We start from the raw sequence: 18,813 nt of genomic DNA, 5'->3' as shown, positions 1-18,813 counted from the left end.
TGGTCTCGACCCCCCTCGGTCTTGGTCTTGAATCGGACTCGATTCACCAATGACTCGATCTGGACTTGGACTCGACCAAGGCGGTCTCGACTACAGCCCTATCCGTCCCTCTGAAGCCCCTTCCACACATGAAACCCTGTTAAAATGCCGTTTTATTTTTTCCAGTAAAGGCAGCACTTTCTGTTGTTCACACGAGACGCGCCTTTCCGCTTTTTTAATGTAATGCTACCATTCACACAATACTGGCAATACCGTTAAATTCCTGATTTACCGACATTTCGACACCGGTTCCTTTTCACACAGGAGCCCTGTATCATTAAAACGACGGAACAGGCTGCAAGTGTGAAAGGGGATTTAGTAAGTTTAGTTATGTAATTTCTCTCAAAAAGCACAGGATAAGCCCAGTTTTACAAGTACTAATTTTTATCATATATTTTCAAACTAAAACCAACTAAAAACCTGTACGAAAACTGGGACTAAACCAGGGAACCGTGTGTGTGTGTGTGTGTGTGTGTGTGTGTGTGCGTGTGTGCGTGTGTGTGTGTGTGTGTGCGTGTGTTTGTGTGTATGTGTGTGTGTGTGTGTGTGTGTGTGTGTGGTGAGACAGTCAGTACCGGTCCTGTAGTTTCTTCAGTCCGATGCGGTGGCGTTCCTCCTCCCAGGCCAGCTCCCTTCTGACCTCCCTCACCCGCTGGGCCGTCACCCTCTCTGCCTCCTCACCGAACCGCCGGTCCAGCTGCAGCTCCTACACACACACGCACACACACACACACACACACACACACACACACACCATCCCCCAGCCTACACATAACAATTACAGAAATAGGAGTTGTACATCTTTCTAAAGCTAAACAGGTCACTAATGGAATAAATGATAAAGTCACTTCAGGTAAAACAACTGCATGATTCGCAATGCACAGCAGATAAACACAACCTATAAGTGTGTGTGTGTGTGTGTGTGTGTGTGTGTGTACCGCAGGTTGCAGGCGAACATGCTCCGGCAGACTCTGGTTCTTGCTCAGCAGCTGTCTGAACTTCTTCTGGAGCTCGGCTAGCTTCTTACGCCTCCCCGCCTTCTTCAGCTCGGCCTCCCGACGCATACGGTCCGTCTCCAACTTCTGCTTAGCTGTCTCTATGCTGGAGAGAGAGAGAGAGAGAGAGAGAGAGAGAGAGAGAGAGAGAGGGAGAGGGAGAGGGAGAGAGGGAGAGAGGGAGAGAGGGAGAGAGGGAGAGAGAGTGTCAAATCATCACAGTCGAATCATACTCTACCTGAAGAAAGGCCAGGAAACCCCTGTTGAATATGAAGCAGCACTTGTCATGTGATTGACAGCATGCTGAACAAATTCCTAATTTTTAGTCATGAAGATATCAATTCAGCCCCCCACCAACTGAATGTTGTGCTTTATAAATTCAAACCTAAAAAAGGCAGTGGGCCAAAAAGAAAATAAATTGTCCAAAGAGGAATTGTTTGACAGTGACTGCATAACAGCCAGAAAACTCTTGAGGAAGCTGTCAGATGAAAAACTCTGGCACTGTGAAATTCAATACTGTCTGGCTCTCAAGAATTATAAAACAATGCTACTTATATGTCCAAGCAATTAATTAAAACTGAAAATGCAGTAAATCAAAATAGATTCTGGGACCTGTGGAAAAACATCAACAGTACAGGAAATAAAGAAAGTCCTGCCATTAAAAATGGCAACATATGGAAATCATATTTTGATTTTTCACGACAGATACTATACAGTCACTACAGTCCTCCACTCTACAAACTGAACTGTCAAAGTGAACTGGCAGATGAAAAGGTAGAGAAACAGACAGATACACATAGATACAGATACATGGAGAAAGTCAGAGCAAAAGAGTGAAAGAGAGAGAAAGAGGATGGAAAAGGGAAGAATGAGAGAAAAACAATAAATGAGTCTGGAGCTGTCTTGAATGTTGTCCACACGCACCTGTAGGCTGCTGGGTCCTCGATGTCCTGGGCCACGCCCTCCGTCTCAAAACCCTCCTGTCACAATGACACATGGTCGGGGTCAAAAACATTTGGCACAGTTCATCTCTCTCACTGGTGAGCAGAATCTTACGTAAACAACATGAATACATGGGTCCATGCAGGGTCCTGACAAATGCAAAACAAATTCAGTCCATATTTTCCTGTTAACACCTTTCTCTTATAACTTTATATGCGCTGCTTAATTTTGTTCAAAAAGTTCTTCCTTTTTAATTCAATTTGCATCTGGAAGAAAAGCTGAATACCACCCTAAACAGACTGAAAACTAGTCCAGGAAAACATGCAAAAAAACCAACGTTTTCACTCAAACAAAAACTGTCCAGCCAATCACAGACAAGCTTGACAAGTTAATCTTGCTAAATGCTTTTAAATCCAAAATGAAAGAATTGGAGGCTAATCCATTGGAATGTCACTGTTTTCTCACCTGTGTAGTGGAATATTCTGCTTTATTAGTTTACTAGTCCAAACCCGGGGATGCGCGCGCCACAACTCTGTACAGACTTGCCAAAAATGCGCATAAACAGCGTAAATTTGGGAAAATGGAAAAATCAGCTTCGTCAGTCCCTGCCTATGCCAATGCTCAATGCTCAGTTTCAGATTGATTGGCCAACCCACTGAGGAGCAAAATGGATGCAGACAGACAGACGGACAGAGTTTTCCTCATTTTATAGTAGGATGCTGTATTTTGCATCCATCGTCTGTGCTGCTGCCGACCTCGGCCAGGTCTCCCTTGAAAAAGAGGTTTTTCAAGAGTTTTTAGAGAGCTACATTGCTAACTCCCTTGTTCACTACTTGCCTTCAAGAACACTGCGATCATCTGCTGCTGGTTTATTGGAGGTTCCCACCAACAGCCGAAAGAAAATCAGGGATGCAGCTTTTGTCAATTACGCCCCAAAGCTCTGGAACACTCTGCCTATAGATATCAGGGAAGCAGCTCACTAAATATTTTTAAAAGAAAGCTAAAAACGTATCTCTTCACTTTAGCCTTTAACTAGCTACGACTTTCCTGATACAGGCCTTAAACTTTTATTTATTTTTTATTTTATTTATTTATTTTTTTACACTTTGCTCCGCACTTATGCACTGCTGCACTTCTTTTAAAATGTTGTATTTTACTTGATTTTAATCATTCTATGTACTCTATTCCTTAACTTTATTTTTATTATTATTCAGTGGGTTTTATTTTCCATCTTATGTTATGCTCATTCTATGTCTATTTTCATGCATGTAATTTCTTTGTTGTAAAGCACTTTGAACTGCATTTCTTGTATGAAAGGTGCTATACAAATAAAGTTTATGATTATTATTATTATTATTATTATTAATCTCAATGGGACATCCTGGTTAAATAAAGGTTAAATAAATTGCTGTTGCACCAGCCAGACGGGTTTGTCTGTGGTTGCCCATGGTAACCAGATGATAGTGTGAAGGTGGATGAAGGCTGACTGACCCTGGGTGACGGCACTTTGGCCTTCTTGCTCCTCAGCGCTCTCTGCAGCTCCTCTGGAGGGAGCAGGCTGAAGGAGAAGATGTTCCCGTCGTCTCCCGCCGTCAGCGCAAACTGGTCGTCATGGCTACAGCGTATGTGCCGCAGGTGTCCGTACTGGTTGTCGTGGACGCCGAGCGCCCAGTAGGCCCGCATGGAGGCCAAGCTGTGGTCCCCGGGCTGCAGAGGGTACAGCCTGATGGTGCCTGAGTGCATGCCGCACAGCATCAGCTGCCTGCTGGAGCTGAGGAGAGGAGAGGAGGAGAGGAGAGGAGAGGAGGAGAGAGGAGAGGAGAGGAGGAGAGAGGAGAGAGGAGGAGAGAGAGGAGAGGAGAGGAGAGGAGAGGAGAGAGGAGGAGAGAGGAGGAGAGAGAGGAGAGGAGAGGAGAGGAGAGGAGAGGAGAGGAGAGGAGAGGAGAGAGGAGGAGAGGAGAGGAGAGGAGAGGAGAGGAGAGGAGAGAGGAGGAGAGAGAGGAGAGGAGAGGAGAGGAGAGGAGAGGGAGAGGAGAGGAGAGGAGAGGAGAGGAGAGGAGAGGAGAGGAGAGGAGAGGTGATAAGAAATCCCTGAAGCAGCAGACTTCCAGACTCCTGGACTGCGTCCCACCCACTCTTCTTCAGATTGTGTCGAGTGACTCAGACAGTCTGTTTCCCTCATCAACTGCTTGTTCTCACGGAGAAACAATTGAGCCAATCAGCGCCTTTGTGGGCGGGACTAAAGTTTGAACCGTTTGAACAAAACAATACAAACAAATCAATAGGTGAAGTAATACTGTTAAATAAATAAATAGGGGAAAAAGTAGAAAACAAGTAAAACAATATTAAAAGAAACTGAAAAGGAAAAGCAGAGTAAAGGTAAATGTCTGTCTGTCTGCCTGACTGTCTGTAAAATAAAAATTTGAAACACTATGACAAAAAGTTGCAAAGATATTTTCTGAGTGTGCAATGAATGTGTGTAATGGGGAATGCAAAAGGCTTTCTTTGACGGGGAATCTAAAATTTGAAAAAAGTGGAAGTTGAAGATGACGCTAAGTTGTTAAATTGTTAGGCTTTTATATTGTATATTTTATATCAGGTACAGTGGTTTTCTTTTCCAATCTTTTACAGAATTCTTGCCATGTTGACTATTGACAGATTTACAGTTAAATTTACAGTTTACAGACAGTAGTAGCTCTAGTTTACTTCACAGTTAAAAAAATATATATATATACGGTATTTAGCAGCTCTGTGCGTGGGAAAGATGTTCGTATTCAGGGACACAACTGTGTGTGTGTGTGTGTGTGTGTGTGTGTGTTTGTACATGCATGTTCATAAAATGTCAGCCCACATTAGGTCAACACACAGCACAGCGGGGCCCGAGTCACACAGTCAGTGGGTCAGTGAGCTACCTGAAGCTGACGGAGCGTACGGGGTCGTCCTCTGTGTTGAGGACAGGCAGGAAGGCAAAGGGCTCGTCCCGCCGCTGGGCCGGATCCTCGTCCTGCTGCTCAGAGAACCGACAGTGGTACAAGAAACCTGAGTCGAAACCTCCCTGGAAGACAGACAGAAAGACAAGAGAGGAGAGAGAGGAGAGAGAGGAGAGAGAGGGAACAGGTTAGATTCTTACTTCAAGGGAAAATCCCCCTTGGATCCTCTCATGCTGTCACATCTCATCTTCTCTTCTCTGCTGCAATGCATTCTGGTCTCTCTCCTGCTCCTGTGGGTGGAGAAACTGGTCTCTCTCCTCTTCTCCGATGGATTTCTCCCTGTGTGATTGTTGAACGTCTCTCGGTGCAAAATGGCAGCTCTAGAAAGAAGCCCTCGCTCTTTGATTCTGAGGGACTGACGCCAAAACCTGACGTTTACCGCTGAGGTTTTACATCCTGAAACATTTTCTCATATCAAACTCCACTGGAGCTGCTGGAAACATCTGGAGGTGACGTCACCTCGTCTACGATTGGCCGGTTATCCACCAAGAAGAAAAACACTACAAACTACTAAATGGATCCAGGAAGGCAACGTACATCAACAATAACTTTTTTTTTTTTTTTCAAATGTTTTATGGGCGGGTTTTTCCTGTAATGCCTTTTTTTTTTTTTTTTTTTGGTTGAATCTTTAGGCTCAATTGCTGATCATGTATTTTCCATTCAAGCTCCCAGTTGTTATTGTTGTCTCCTAATTGTTATATTGTTGTGGTATGACTGCTTTGGGAAGGTAAGACGAATTTTATCAAGCTAGTAAAACTCATTTGAACTGAATCGTGTGTTTGTTTTAGAGAAAGAGACAGGGGAACAGACAGAGAGGAAGAAAGTGGACAAAGAATACTAGTAGAATATAAATACAGACAGAAGTAGAGACAAAAACAATGACACTTTAAAAAGAGACAAGCAAGAGATAGAGAGAAAGAGAAAACAGATGTACGTATGTGTGCATCTGCATGTGTGTGTGTGTGTGTGTGCGTGCGTGCACCATGGACAGCCAGAACAGGCCCGGTTGTGAGTAGAAGCCACAGTGGAGCGGACTTGGAGGGTCGGGGATGTAGATGGGGGGCAACTCTTCCTCCTCCTCCTCCTCCTCCTCCCCCTCCTCCTGCAGCTTCTCCATCTCCTCTTGTCCCTGCTCCTTCGCTTTCTTAAGCTGCTCTTCTCTCTCTTTCTTCTTCTTCTCCTTTTCGGCTTGACGGCGCACGATCTCCTCCTCCCTCTGAAGCACACAGGTGCAAAAATAAAAGACAAGCACATTAAAGAAGTAAATTGAAAAGCAAAATACAAACAGACTAACAGCTGGACCATTTTATACCCGTTTCTGATTTTAAAGCCCAGACGAAGATGAAGTTCTATTGTCTTTTATGTTTTATAAAAAATGGATGCTGAGTAAGTTAGTATAGTGAAACATCTTTTCTAGGACAGTTCTAAGTTTGGACTGGTTTCCGAACTTGTGTGTTTTTTTATTATTTTCATGATTGTATAATAATGATGTTTTTATTAGGTGTTTTAGTGTAAAAATGGGATATTAGTAGCATATACATGTCACTCCCTTTTCCTGCCTGCCTCCTAGCCTAGACCCCAGGACCGCAATGGAAATAAGTCATGTGACTTTACTGCGATATCCTGATGAATTTTAGTACTGTATGTACATTTGTATATTGTATTTTAATTTATCAAATAACGTCAATCAATCAATCAATAATTGTGAAACAATATATGATGCCTTCTTGGCCGATGCTCACTTGAAAAAGAGATGTATATGTCAATGTGACTTGCATGGTTTAATAAAGGATAAATAAAAACAAATAAAAAAGAACTGGAAAATTAAACCACGGAAGTAGTAGTGTTAAGCCCCCAATATCTTAACAATGTAAGTAAAATTCTGTAACAAGGATTTCTAATTATATATTTGGTTATTGTTGCAACATGGAGAAGTGAACAAGGCTGTTTTGACAATCATCAATCTTCATATCATCATTTACTGTCAAGGCAAACCTCAAGTCTCTGCACATGCTCTGTTGGGGACAAGACCTGGGAGACAGTGAGGACACGTCCTCCCAACATGAGGAAAAGGATGAACTGTTAACTATTAACATATTCTGTATTTTTACTCACTCTTAAGCACATTTTGTCATTGGCTTTCTCACAAGCACAAACATCTCTTCCCCTTTAAAACATGAATTGTGAATCTCCTTTTAATGCCTTTAAAGGCATTTCGACAACAAATTAGACTGCCATGTTTCATATTTTGATTAATGTTTGCCTTTCAGATCCGGTGTTCCAATAATTTTGCTCATACTCCTTCAGACTTTTCTCATACAAATTTCTGTCTTTTGTTTCAGTCTTGCTGATGAATTGAGGGACTAACAGAGTCCACTACAGTGTCCACAGCATGTCAGTGTGGTTTGCTGTCCAGATTGTTTGATCCAGAGTGTGGCAGCTGAAATGAAACCTACGCCCCTCGCACACGCTGACAGCATGTTTCCACCAAAAAGCAATCCAGACAGTCATCAAGACACCAGGAGATAAAAGCATGAAACATATTTGAATGAAACGAGGCTGAGGAGAATATCACATGGGAGAATATGAAGGAGATAGGCAGACAAGCAGACACACAGTCAGGCAGACAGACAGACACACAGACAGACAGACAGACAGACAGACAGGCAGACAGACAGGCAGACAGACAGACAGACCTTGATGCGGGATTTGATGCTCCTGAACCTGAAGGACCTGCTGGGCAGAGCAGACAGCCTGTAGGTCTTGTCTGGGTTCTGGTCCTCGGGGTCTGGAGCCGGCAGCTCCACCACATGGCCGCTCACACACAGGACCAGCAGCGTGCTTTTGCTCTGAGTGAAAATGTGAAAGAAATTTGACTAATTAAAGACCTTGTGAAATGAAAAATAACATTTTTTTTTTTACCTTGTTGCTGATGTTGTTGCTGGACTTGCAGGCCAAAAAAAAAAGACTGTAAAAAAGACTGAAAATGTTGATTTCTAGAAATTTTATATCAAAATGTAAACAGCACATTTCCATTGATGAGTCATCCTGCACTCGGGGGCGGAGACAAAAACTTCATCCAATGAAATTATTGATAACCGTCACCCCCCACTATTTTTTTCCAGCATGCAGCTCAGTACAGGAGAGTTTTCACCTGAAAGTCTTTTCCCAGACAGGGAATATTCCTCCACAACCACTTCCTCCATATCTCATTAATATTCAAATAAGCCCCTCCCACTGACGCTTCCCGCCCTAACTTTCTGTTTCAATCGGAAATACGTCAACAACACGTGGAAACAAATGACTCTCTCCATGCCACTTCAGGGCGTCTTTAAAGAATAACGTGCCGTCACAGAGATATCGGGGTGTGTGTGTGTGGATTGGCTGTATCAAGTCACACAGCAGCAGTGAGCAGAGATCAGACTTACGTGGGAGTGGGGGGACCACTCCAGACCCTGCACCGGGCCTGGGACAGTGACGAAGCCGATGGGGTCGTATTTCTCCCCGACAGTGAAGAAGAACACGGTGCAGTCTGAGCTCTGGAGAGGAAGGCGGTGGTTAGAAACAACAACTTTCACAAATGCAGAACGTCCTGAAGACAACTTTCATCTGTGGTTCCCCCTTTTACTTTGGCTTTTAGTTTTACTCCTTAATTGTTGAAGCAGCTTCCTGTTTGCTTGTACTTGTTTTAATGTACAGGTCATCCTATCTGTATTGCTCTCTGTGTTCCTTTTACCAGCTGTATTTTGGTCTGCCTCCTTATATTTTATAACTTTTTTTATTGCTGCTCTAATCTACATTGAAATACCTTTTAGCTGGCAGAGTACTGCATCATCTGAATTTTGCATGCTCTTGTATTTTACTTATATTGTTTGCTATAATGTGAAGCACTTTGTTACTTCTTGTCTGAAAAGTGCTATATAAATAAAGTTTTTCTTACTTCCCATGGAGATCAATAAGGTGCAGTCCTATCTTACTTGCTCCCTCTAACATGGGTGGAATAGTTGCACTACTGACTGATTTTTACTTGTAGGTTTTTTTTTTGTTTGCTTGTTTGGTTGCTACTTACAAACTGAACTGAATTTAACTTTGTTTACATTCACAAACTGAACTGAACTTAATTTTCTTTTTTTCTTTGGGCAACGGGATTTACCTGGACTAAAACAAACTGCGAAAGAAAACTTGTGGTGGAATTTTGATTATTTTTTGTTTTGTGGACTTCGGGACTGTGGGATTTTGGCCGTTTTTTGTGAAAGTCTTTTTTTGGTTATTTTGGTTCTGCACTAAGATTTTGTGTTTGTGTTGTTCTTGTTGGGTTGAGTATGGTCATTTGATGTGTAGGGTGTACATTTTGATTGGTGTGCATCCTTTTGTGAGGTTTGATTTAAACATAAAAAAAAACAGCTCTCACAGAGGTTTCCAGTGGCGCTGTGCAGTGTTTTTCTCAGAGTTTACTGTAAGCCCTCACCCCCGTAGCTAAGATCTCTCCATTGCGCTCATACGCAACGGCAGTCACAGGTGCATTGTGGGGTTTGAAGGCTTGTTTGAGGCGCAGTTCGGCGTCTCCTTTGCGGCGAAGCCCGGCGACCGCGTGCAGCCTCTGGGGGTTGTACAGCTCCAGCAGGCGGACGACCCCGTCCTCAAAGCCTGTCACCAGCAAACCTCCGCTCTGGTTCACCTGTACACACAGGCCAGGGCCAGGGCCGGGTCAGAGTTCTGTCCATACACTCTGTCTGTTAGCATGATGCATTCATATATAAACTACAGGGACATACCAGAGGTGGAGCCCAGCTGAGTGCAGTTCCACCCTGTTTGAAGCGGCTGGTTGTCAGCTGTGTTTTTGCCAGAAAGTCAAAAACTTTGACTGAACCTGGAGAAGGGGAGCATTGGGATTATTTTGTTAGTGTGTGTGTGTGTGTGTGCAAACATGTGTGTGTACCGTAAAACTTCAATTAAAAGCAGAGTCCCAGTTAAGCGCAGAGTTGAAAAGTACAACCTCTTGCTGCCATAAACTTTTTTCGACTTTCATCCTTTCTAAGGTAGGCTACCGGTATTTTGATACGTCTCTCTCTCTCTCTCTCTCTCTCTCTCTCTCTCAGTGCATGAGGTTGGCCTAGATGCGCTGTCTCTCGGAGCGAGATCAAATGAATGATTCGTAATTGATATGTTATTCGATAGCCTAATTTTTATACAAGTAATATTCATACTGGTTTAAATAAACAATTTTGCTGAGCAAGAGTTTTATGCGAAAGGAATTAAAGGCCTGTCCCATATAGACGCCTGTCCCAAATATAGGCCGGTTGAGTTCAGTGTTCGAAGCAAATAAAAGCCCGGGCTATTACTTGAAGTTTTACGGTTTACATACAGATGTATTTTACTTACCGTCCAGAGCAGTTGTGGCCATCAAATGGCTTATTCTGGATACGTCCATGCCCTGAATCGGCCCGGCATGGAAGGAGAACAGGCACTCTGGGTCCTGGGTCTGCACACACAGGATACACACTGTATATGGTTTTTCCACTGTGATGTACTCATACTGGCACAAAATCTTTTTTCCATTGTGTTTTATGCACAAAGTTTTATGTGTTTTGTTCAGTTCAGGTAAATATACAGCAGAAGCAGACGCAGAGCGCACCCAAACATATTTGGTAATGTTCTATGTCTATGTACGGTATCTGTCCCTACTCCAATAAACACTGAAAATGAAAAAATACAAATTAGTGACATGTTGACAGTGACAGCTGCACACCTGTTAAAGGTCCAGGCTATGAGAACTGCATTTCTCAATTTCATGGTATAATTTAACAAAGGGTCTGCTAATGTAAAGTTACCCAAATTATTATAACTGTCAGCACTGTAGAAGTGTGAAAAACTCTCCCTCTGGTTTCAACAGAATCAAACAGATTGAGATTTCCAATCTACTTCCTGGTGTAAATGATGTCACCTTCCCCCCATGTTTGAATGAACGCTGTGATTGGTCGACAGTATGCACACTTAATCAAGCATCCCATAGTCTGTCAGACAATATCCAGCCAGCTACTTGCCAAACCAGCCTCTGTCTCAGTCCTACAGGCTTTGTTCCATCTAACATCAAACACTGAACAAAATGATTCTCACTGTGTTAGAAATCAACATCAAACTTTTCCTGTCTGAGCTGAAATCATTGCATTGGATCTTCAAATATTCCAAAGGAAAACCACAGGGGTGTTGATACTGTACAAGTATGGATACAGCACTGTACTCGTGCATCACACACACTCCACATAAATAATGCATATCTAACACACACGTGAGGTCTACACAGCGTTAAAGGTGCAAGTGCAGGAAACTCACAATGTTGGAGAACGACAGATCCAGCTTCCAGATGCCTCCGTTGGAATCCTGCAAGGCGAGCGAGCGGAGAGACAAGGTTTGTATTTTTTATGGAGTTTTTGATGATGGTGTAAGTTCAGAGATCAGAGCTATGCATTAGTGTGTGTGTTAGTTAGTGTGACCTTTGCCCTCTGACCTGAGCGAACCAGATGAAGGAGTCAGGCAGGGAGCTCTTCACCATGGAGGACAGGTTGACGTTGCGTCCGATCACCATCTCGTTCATGGGCTCCATCTCGAACAAGCCGCTGTCGTCGCTGCAGTCCGCGGCGTCGATGCTCTCGAAGTCCCAGCCCTGTGGGGAAGGGGGGGGGGGGGGTCATCATGGTGGTTCAGTCCTGGGTTTGAATCCGACCCAGCACCTTTGTCCCATGTCATCCCCCTCTCTCTCTTTCCCGGTCTTTCCTGTCTCTCTCCACTTTCACCTCTCAAGTTTATTCAGCCGGCTCGATTCAAACCAAAACAGTACTATACGCAAGAGAGGAATGTAAGAAAAATTTGTTTTTTTCGCTTCAGTAAAACAATTTTTTTCTACATCGTTGAACATCAGGAACATCACTTTTATGTGCAGAAAACTAGAGCTGCAACGATTAATCGATTAATCGATTAGTTGTTAACTATTAAATTAATCGCCAACTATTTTGATAATCGATTAATCCGTTTGAGTAATTTTTTAAGAAAAATACGTCAAAATTCTCTGATTCCAGCTTCTTAAATGTGAATATTTTCTGGTTTCTTTCCTCCTCTATGACAGTAAACTGAATATCTTTATATCTTTATCTTTATCTTCTAAACAAGACATTTGAGGACGTCATCTTGGGCTTTGGGAAACACTGATCCACATTTTTCACCATTTTCTGACATTTTATAGACCAAACAACTAATCGATTAATCGAGAAAATAATCGACAGATTAATCAACAATGAAAATAATCGTTAGTTGCAGCCCTACAGAAAACATTTCATTTGGTCTTTGTGTGACTTTCTATAGGCGACTTTCTCTTTATTTTGTATTATTGGATCTGCTCCATCTATACAGTATCTGAAAGTGAAAAACAAATCATATATTCTAAAAGCTGAGTTTGTGCTGAAAAAAATGACACCAACATTTTTTAAGGTGGTAAAATAGAGCAAAATAAAATCTATAGCAAAACGTAAAAAAAAAATGGCTTAGACTTCTGAGGGTTAAGGCAAAAATGCCAAAAAAATAATCTTTATCTGGGAATGTAGAAAATTAAAACACTTTTGGAAAGCGGTACACGACCTGACTGTCAAGGATCTGGAAATTCTGTTGGACATTATACCTATAAGGTATCGCTTTGGTATAGATCTGGACAGGACACTAGACCCCATATCTGTTAAGAGGATTGGCATAATATCATATATATAGTGAAGAAATGCATCTTGCTCAACTGGAATCAACAAAGACCTCCAACATTTAATTTGCTCCAAAAAATTCTGAATTAAACATTATGACTGGAACAGCGCACTTATACTTTAAGAAATAAGGGGGATATCTTTCTGAGAACATGGGAACCCCTTATGGACCTCTGAGCATCCGCCTAGCCCGGTTAGATGTGCCTTGACTCACTATTATTTTATCCCACCTTTTTTTTTTTTTCTTCTTTTCCCCCTGAGTTCTATTTCTCTGTACTGTAAGAATGATGAAAATGAATAAATAAATAATTGAAAAAAAAAAAGAAATCTTTAAAAAAAAAAGGCAGATATCAATAACATGTAACAGTGCCTATAGGCTGTGGGGTCAGTCCCATCTCACCCGGATCGCTCCATCAGAACCGATGGTCATCATCTCTCCCTCGTCCAGGGCGAACGGCTGGACGCTCCCCGCGTGGCAGGTCCTGCCCCCCTTCCGACAGATCTCCACCTTGATCAGATCCCCGTCCCACAGCAGCATGTTGCCCCACTCCGAGCCCGACACCACCTGACGGGAAGAGACGGCGGGACAGGAGGGCTGAAGTCCCACCTGGGTCTCATGGAGGCTTTTTGAATCAAAACATATTCTGCACTTCACACAGTGTGAACAGGTTTCCTACACACATTTCAATTTCAAAATCCCATACTTTTTCCACACTGTAATTTTAATGAATAACATTTAGTCACATTACTGTAATTGAGTCGCTTTTTTGTGTACTTGTTCTTTTTCAGTATTTTTTACATTCAGTAATTTTACTTTTACTGAAGTACGTTCTTACTGAAGTATTGTACTCAGCTACATTTTAAATCTCATCCATTACAGAGGACACATTCTGTAGGCTCACCATAAGCATCAGAGTGGAGCCATCACAGGGAACGGTCAGTCAGCTGAGCACAGAAGCATCTGACTTTACTTTGTTTCTGCACTTTATTAGCACACCGTTTTATTGCACTATATATATATATATATATATATATATATATATAATATAATACTTTTTTAAAACCAAGTTAATAAATTGGAGGTAGAATCCGTTATTAAGCACAGGTGCATGTATTTTGCATAAACAGGTCTAAGTACAGACAGAGGAGAAAACCAAATTTTCTCCTATTTGTACTGCAAGTGGGGCTTCTGAAACGCATTCCTGAAGGCATCAATACAAAAGATTGTTGTTCTGTATGATTTATGCCGATAGTCACTTTGTGCCTAGTAACTTTGCTATATCACTCTATATGTGAAGATTTTTTTTCACAGCAACAAATATCAGAATATGTGAGATGATGGGGTCTAAAACCACAAAACACGTGTAGTCATATGTACTGTACTATATCAGCACAGTACAACCATATTTTTCCATACTTTTCAGCTGTGTTTGTGCCATTTCCAAACTTTTCAAGACCTGGAAATTACTAAACTCTTTTTCGACACATTTCCAGCCTTTCCAGAGCAGTGTAAGAATCCTGTATGACATAAAAGCAGCGGACAGACCTTTCCATCAGGGAGCTCCACATAGCCTTCAATATCAGTCGCGGCTGTCTTCCCAAACCGTCCCAGAAGCCCTTGCAATTTAAGACCGGTGAATGTGCTGGCCATTTTCCAGAACCTGTTGGAGAGAAGGTGAACATCATTTAAATACATTATCACCTTGTAAGAAAACATCAGTGTATTCCATCTAAATGTTCAGTGTTGTACTTTTTTGGTGAACCCACTTTCCCTCAACCTGCCTCAACCTACTTCTACTTGACTTAGTGATTTCCTATGTTTCTCAGAATGACTTTCACCCTTTACTCAAACTCAATGTCTCTCTGCTGCAATGCATTCTGGTCTCTCTCCTGCTCCTGTGGGTGGAGAAACTGGTCTCTCTCCTCTTCTACGATGGATTTCTCTCCCTGTATGATTGTTGAACGTCTCTTGGTGCAAAATGGCGGCTCTAGAAAGAAGCCCTCGCTCTTTGATTCTGAGGGACTGACACCAAAACCTGACGTTTACCGCTGAGGTTTTACATCCTGAAACATTTTCTCATATCAAACTCCACTGGAGCTGCTGGAAACATCTGGAGGTGACGTCACCTCGTCTACAATTGGCCAGTTATCCATTTAAATAACAAAAATAACAAACAACGAAGTGGGCCCAGAAATGCAAGGTGATGGTCATTAATAGGTAGATTAGGTAGAGGTAGAGAGATTAGGTAGAGAGATTAGGTAGATTGTCTTGCTAAAATCTGCTCTTGCCTACCTTGTGTTTTTCGTTATGCTTGTCCTATATAATTTTGTTCACCACTGATTGTGTGTAGTTAGATCTAGCTAGACACATTCTCTGTAAAGTCCTCTGAGACATGCTATATAAATAAACTTGACTTGATTAATATCATCAATAGCTGTTTTTTTCACAGTATTTAAGTGTTTGAGGGTGGATCTTTCCTTGAACGTTAGACACAGTACGCTCTTTTAGGGTTTAGGGTTTAATCCCAAATGCACCATGTGTGTGTCCTGCAGACTCGTTGCGGCTTACTTGATGTGTCCGGAGCCTGACGTCGTGAGCTGTCCCGGGTTGTCCGGGGAGAAGGAGACTCGGTAGACCTCCTGGGAGATGGCCTTGCAGCTCAGCATGACCTCCTCCTGCCTCCAGTCCCACAGAGTCAGCATGTAGTCCGGTGCGCTGCCCACGCTGGCCAGCAGGCTCCCGTCCCGGTTGAAATCCACAAAGCTGTACGCCCGCCCCGTGCCGCCTGCGGTGCGGACACACGCGGGTTCAAACACGCTCATAGATAAGGCTAAAGTAAGAATATTACGACTTACCACTTTACGACTTGCCACTGTGAGAGGAGACTGCTCCATACCATTTAGACAGAGCACATTCAGCCAAACAGCATTCTCAGTTAAAGCATCTCATGACTGGAATAAATTACCAGAAAACATAAGAAAGTGCACCACCTACAGATCATTTTCCAATCACTTGAAATCATGGCTCATCAGTAATCAACTATGCAGTCACTAATTCTAGTCAGACTGATTTTATTAACTGGATATTGATTTTGTGTTGATGTTCAGATCTCTGTTTACTTGACTTGTGTGTATATATATTTATTGACACTGATACTTCCAGTAACTACTGATGTTGCTCTTACTAAAATAGTTAGTAAGAGCAACATCAGTATCATCAGTAGTTAACTGATGATATTGATGAATTTACACAAACAATTTTAGTTGAACTGATCTTATCTTATCTATTGCTTGTCTACTGTTATACAGTTTATGTAACTCCCTCCTTCTATTAACCAATGTATGTCTATCTAATGTCTAATGTCCAATGCTTGTTCTTTATACTACCTGCCCAGGGATGAAAACTAATTCTGGCATATTTTTTAATGTGTACTGTCCCTGTCAAATAAACTAATAAATGAAATGAAAAAATGTAGAACTCAGTGCCGCTTTGTCTCCTTGTACCTCTGAGGATGCGGTACGGCCGTAGTGAAGGATATTCATACACAACGATGTAGGGCTGGTGTCCCTTCTCTGCTACAGCAAAGTACTTCTTGCTAGGGTGTGCCTTAACACACACACACACACACACACACACAGACACATGTGCGAACACACATGCACATCCAAACAAGAGGATACGAAGACAAAATATTTGAATAAGTCAGTGGGATATGTGAATTTAAACATGTCTCTCACAGGCTTGTGAATGAATTTAAAATTTAGTATTCATTAGTATTTCTGTTAGAAGCCTTATAGTCAACTCAGATGATTCACTGTCTCAGTTATTCTTGAGTCTTATAACAAAAGCATTTTATTTTCCTTTTGTGTCAGTAGAGACAAACAGAGAGCTATAGATTAGGGCTGAACAATTAATCGAAATTTTATTGAAATCGCAATATGGCCTCCTGCAATTTTCAAATCACAGGAAGTGCAATATTTGTTAAAGGTGAAATGTGTCAAAATACCATTTTAAATTAAATATTGTGGTGCTGCAGAGATGTCCTGGCCTACACATCATATTCTACAGACTTAAGAAAACTTTTTTTCAATGAAAATGAGAATAATTATGTAAAAATGATCATTCCCTCTAATATCGCAAATCATATCGCAATTGCAATATCAGTCAAAATAATTGCAATTACATATTTTTTCAAAATCGTTCAGCCCTAGTGTAAATGTAAATAAATCTGAGTCTGATCCTGATCTGCCTCTTCACTTGCTCTTTAATGTGTGTGTGTGTGTGTGTGTGTGTGTGTGTGTGTGATGCGTGTGCACTCTGAGCCTCCTCACCATGACGGAGCCGATGCCCCCCCCGCTGCAGGAGCGGAGGTAGCGCTGCTGCTTGGTGGGAAGGTCCAGCAGGACCAGCAGGTTGCCCGCTATAAAGGTCAGAGTTCTCTCATCCAGCAGCTGCAGGTTGGCCCGGCGCCCGCAGTCATACCCAAACGAGTGACTTCATGCAGGACGGGTTAAGGATCTACGTCACACTGAGATTCACAAAGCCTCACCGTACCTCAAGGTGTCTCTGACTGTCACACCAAGGTCTTCAAACTGTCCCTCCAACTAAGCTCCAATCAAACCAAAGAGAGACTGAGCATGTGCAGCTTTATGGACAGTTTACCATACAGTCAGAATGGCTTAATAAGTGGAAAACTCACCTGTATAGCATAGCCTTTGCACCCTTTAAACCTGTGTTTTATTGTATTTTACTGTATTGTTTTATTGTATTTCATTGTGTGTTTTATTGTATTTTATTGTATTGTTTTATATTATTGTCTATTTTAAATTGTTTATTTGTATTTCTTTCTATTCAGCATTTTGTAAACTCTTGTTTTTGAAAATCGCTTTACAAAGAAAATTACTAGTATTATTATGATTATTAGGTTATATTATATATTATATTATAAAGGAAAAGCATGCTATATAAGCAAAGTGGTCATTTTCTTTTTATGAAAGTCAAGCATGACAGATGTCCCATTACAACGGAATATAAAACTGTGTATATTTCTGTATATAACACGGTGTGAATGGGGTAATTTGTTGCACTTTGGCTATGTGATTCCATATGATGCTGTACATGATTTACTCTTTACCCTCCTGATGACATTATTGAGGACACAGAGAGGGGCGGGGATTTACCTATTCAAGAAAGCGGGATGACAACATCCACAGATTAGTCTGATGAAAGTCCAGTTGGACTGAAACACTTCAGGTGCTGCACTGCAAGCAGCAGAGTGCGGGATTTTTTCATCGTTGATCCTTAGTGTTAAAACATGAAAAGTCACAAGCAACTGACAGGCAAAAAAAAGCACAGACTGCCCTCACAACACAATATTAGTGAATTTGAGGTCAGTGGGCGTCAATCTGCTGCTACTGTACTGCAAGAAAGCCAGAAAACCTGAGTTGCGTGTCGGGTTAAAACCAACGAGAGGAACCGTAAGTTATATAATAGGTTATTCAGGGCTGCAACTAACGATTATTTGCATTGTCGATTAATCTGTCGATTATTTTCTCGATTAATCGATTAGTTGTTTGGTCTACAAAATGTCAGAAAATGGTGAAAAATGTGGATCAGTGTTTCCCAAAGCCCAAGATGACGTCCTCAAATGTCTTGTTTTGTCCACAACCCAAAGATATTCAGTTTACTGTCATAGAGGAGGAAAGAAACCAGAAAATATTCACATTTAAGAAGCTGGAATCAGAGAATTTTGACTTATTTTTCTTAAAAAATTACTCAAACCGATTAATCGATTATCAAAATAGTTGGCGATTAATTTAATAGTTGACAACTAATCGATTAATCGATTAATCGTTGCAGCTCTAAAGTTATTCATAAAAACGTGAATTCCCAAAGAAGGATACGAGAGGTGCAGCAGGTTCTCTGGGATGTCAGAGTCCGGTGTGATGGACGGTCTGGAGAACAGCTCCTCGTACTCGTAGTACATGTCTGCAGGGAGCGTGGAGCCTGATGTCCCGGCCTGCTGCTGCCGTCCTGCTGGCTGCTCGGTGTGAGACGCAGAGGCAGCTGAGGGGAGACACACACTCAGCTGTCAGTCAACA

General features: G+C 41.9%; 1 protein-coding gene across 1 annotated transcript in view; it reads right to left on the bottom strand.

Moving 5' to 3' along the window:
- Window positions 1-18,813, bottom strand: part of LOC139655450 (cilia- and flagella-associated protein 44) — a 34,980-nt gene that overhangs the window by 14,986 nt on the left and 1,181 nt on the right. Inside the window, exons 2-20 of the mRNA XM_071532864.1 lie at window positions 18,616-18,778; window positions 17,044-17,206; window positions 16,216-16,318; window positions 15,281-15,497; window positions 14,258-14,372; window positions 13,112-13,276; window positions 11,475-11,630; window positions 11,300-11,347; window positions 10,349-10,448; window positions 9,742-9,836; window positions 9,435-9,644; window positions 8,395-8,505; window positions 7,663-7,815; window positions 5,949-6,182; window positions 4,889-5,031; window positions 3,468-3,747; window positions 1,959-2,014; window positions 978-1,140; window positions 615-745 (exon numbers count right to left, since the gene is read on the bottom strand). Of these exons, the coding sequence (XP_071388965.1) occupies window positions 615-745; window positions 978-1,140; window positions 1,959-2,014; window positions 3,468-3,747; window positions 4,889-5,031; window positions 5,949-6,182; window positions 7,663-7,815; window positions 8,395-8,505; window positions 9,435-9,644; window positions 9,742-9,836; window positions 10,349-10,448; window positions 11,300-11,347; window positions 11,475-11,630; window positions 13,112-13,276; window positions 14,258-14,372; window positions 15,281-15,497; window positions 16,216-16,318; window positions 17,044-17,206; window positions 18,616-18,778 (2,806 nt within the window). The remainder of the gene's footprint in view (window positions 1-614; window positions 746-977; window positions 1,141-1,958; window positions 2,015-3,467; window positions 3,748-4,888; window positions 5,032-5,948; window positions 6,183-7,662; window positions 7,816-8,394; window positions 8,506-9,434; window positions 9,645-9,741; window positions 9,837-10,348; window positions 10,449-11,299; window positions 11,348-11,474; window positions 11,631-13,111; window positions 13,277-14,257; window positions 14,373-15,280; window positions 15,498-16,215; window positions 16,319-17,043; window positions 17,207-18,615; window positions 18,779-18,813) is intronic.

Source organism: Centroberyx affinis, unplaced genomic scaffold (assembly GCF_046629955.1).
Source record: "Centroberyx affinis isolate AG114_WGS23_722 - 3 ecotype Tasmania unplaced genomic scaffold, CSIRO-AGI_Caff_v1 ptg002262l_1, whole genome shotgun sequence".
Lineage (NCBI taxonomy): Eukaryota > Metazoa > Chordata > Actinopteri > Beryciformes > Berycidae > Centroberyx > Centroberyx affinis.
The sequence above is the reverse complement of the archived record's forward strand: the minus strand, read 5'-3'. Positions and strand labels throughout refer to the sequence as shown.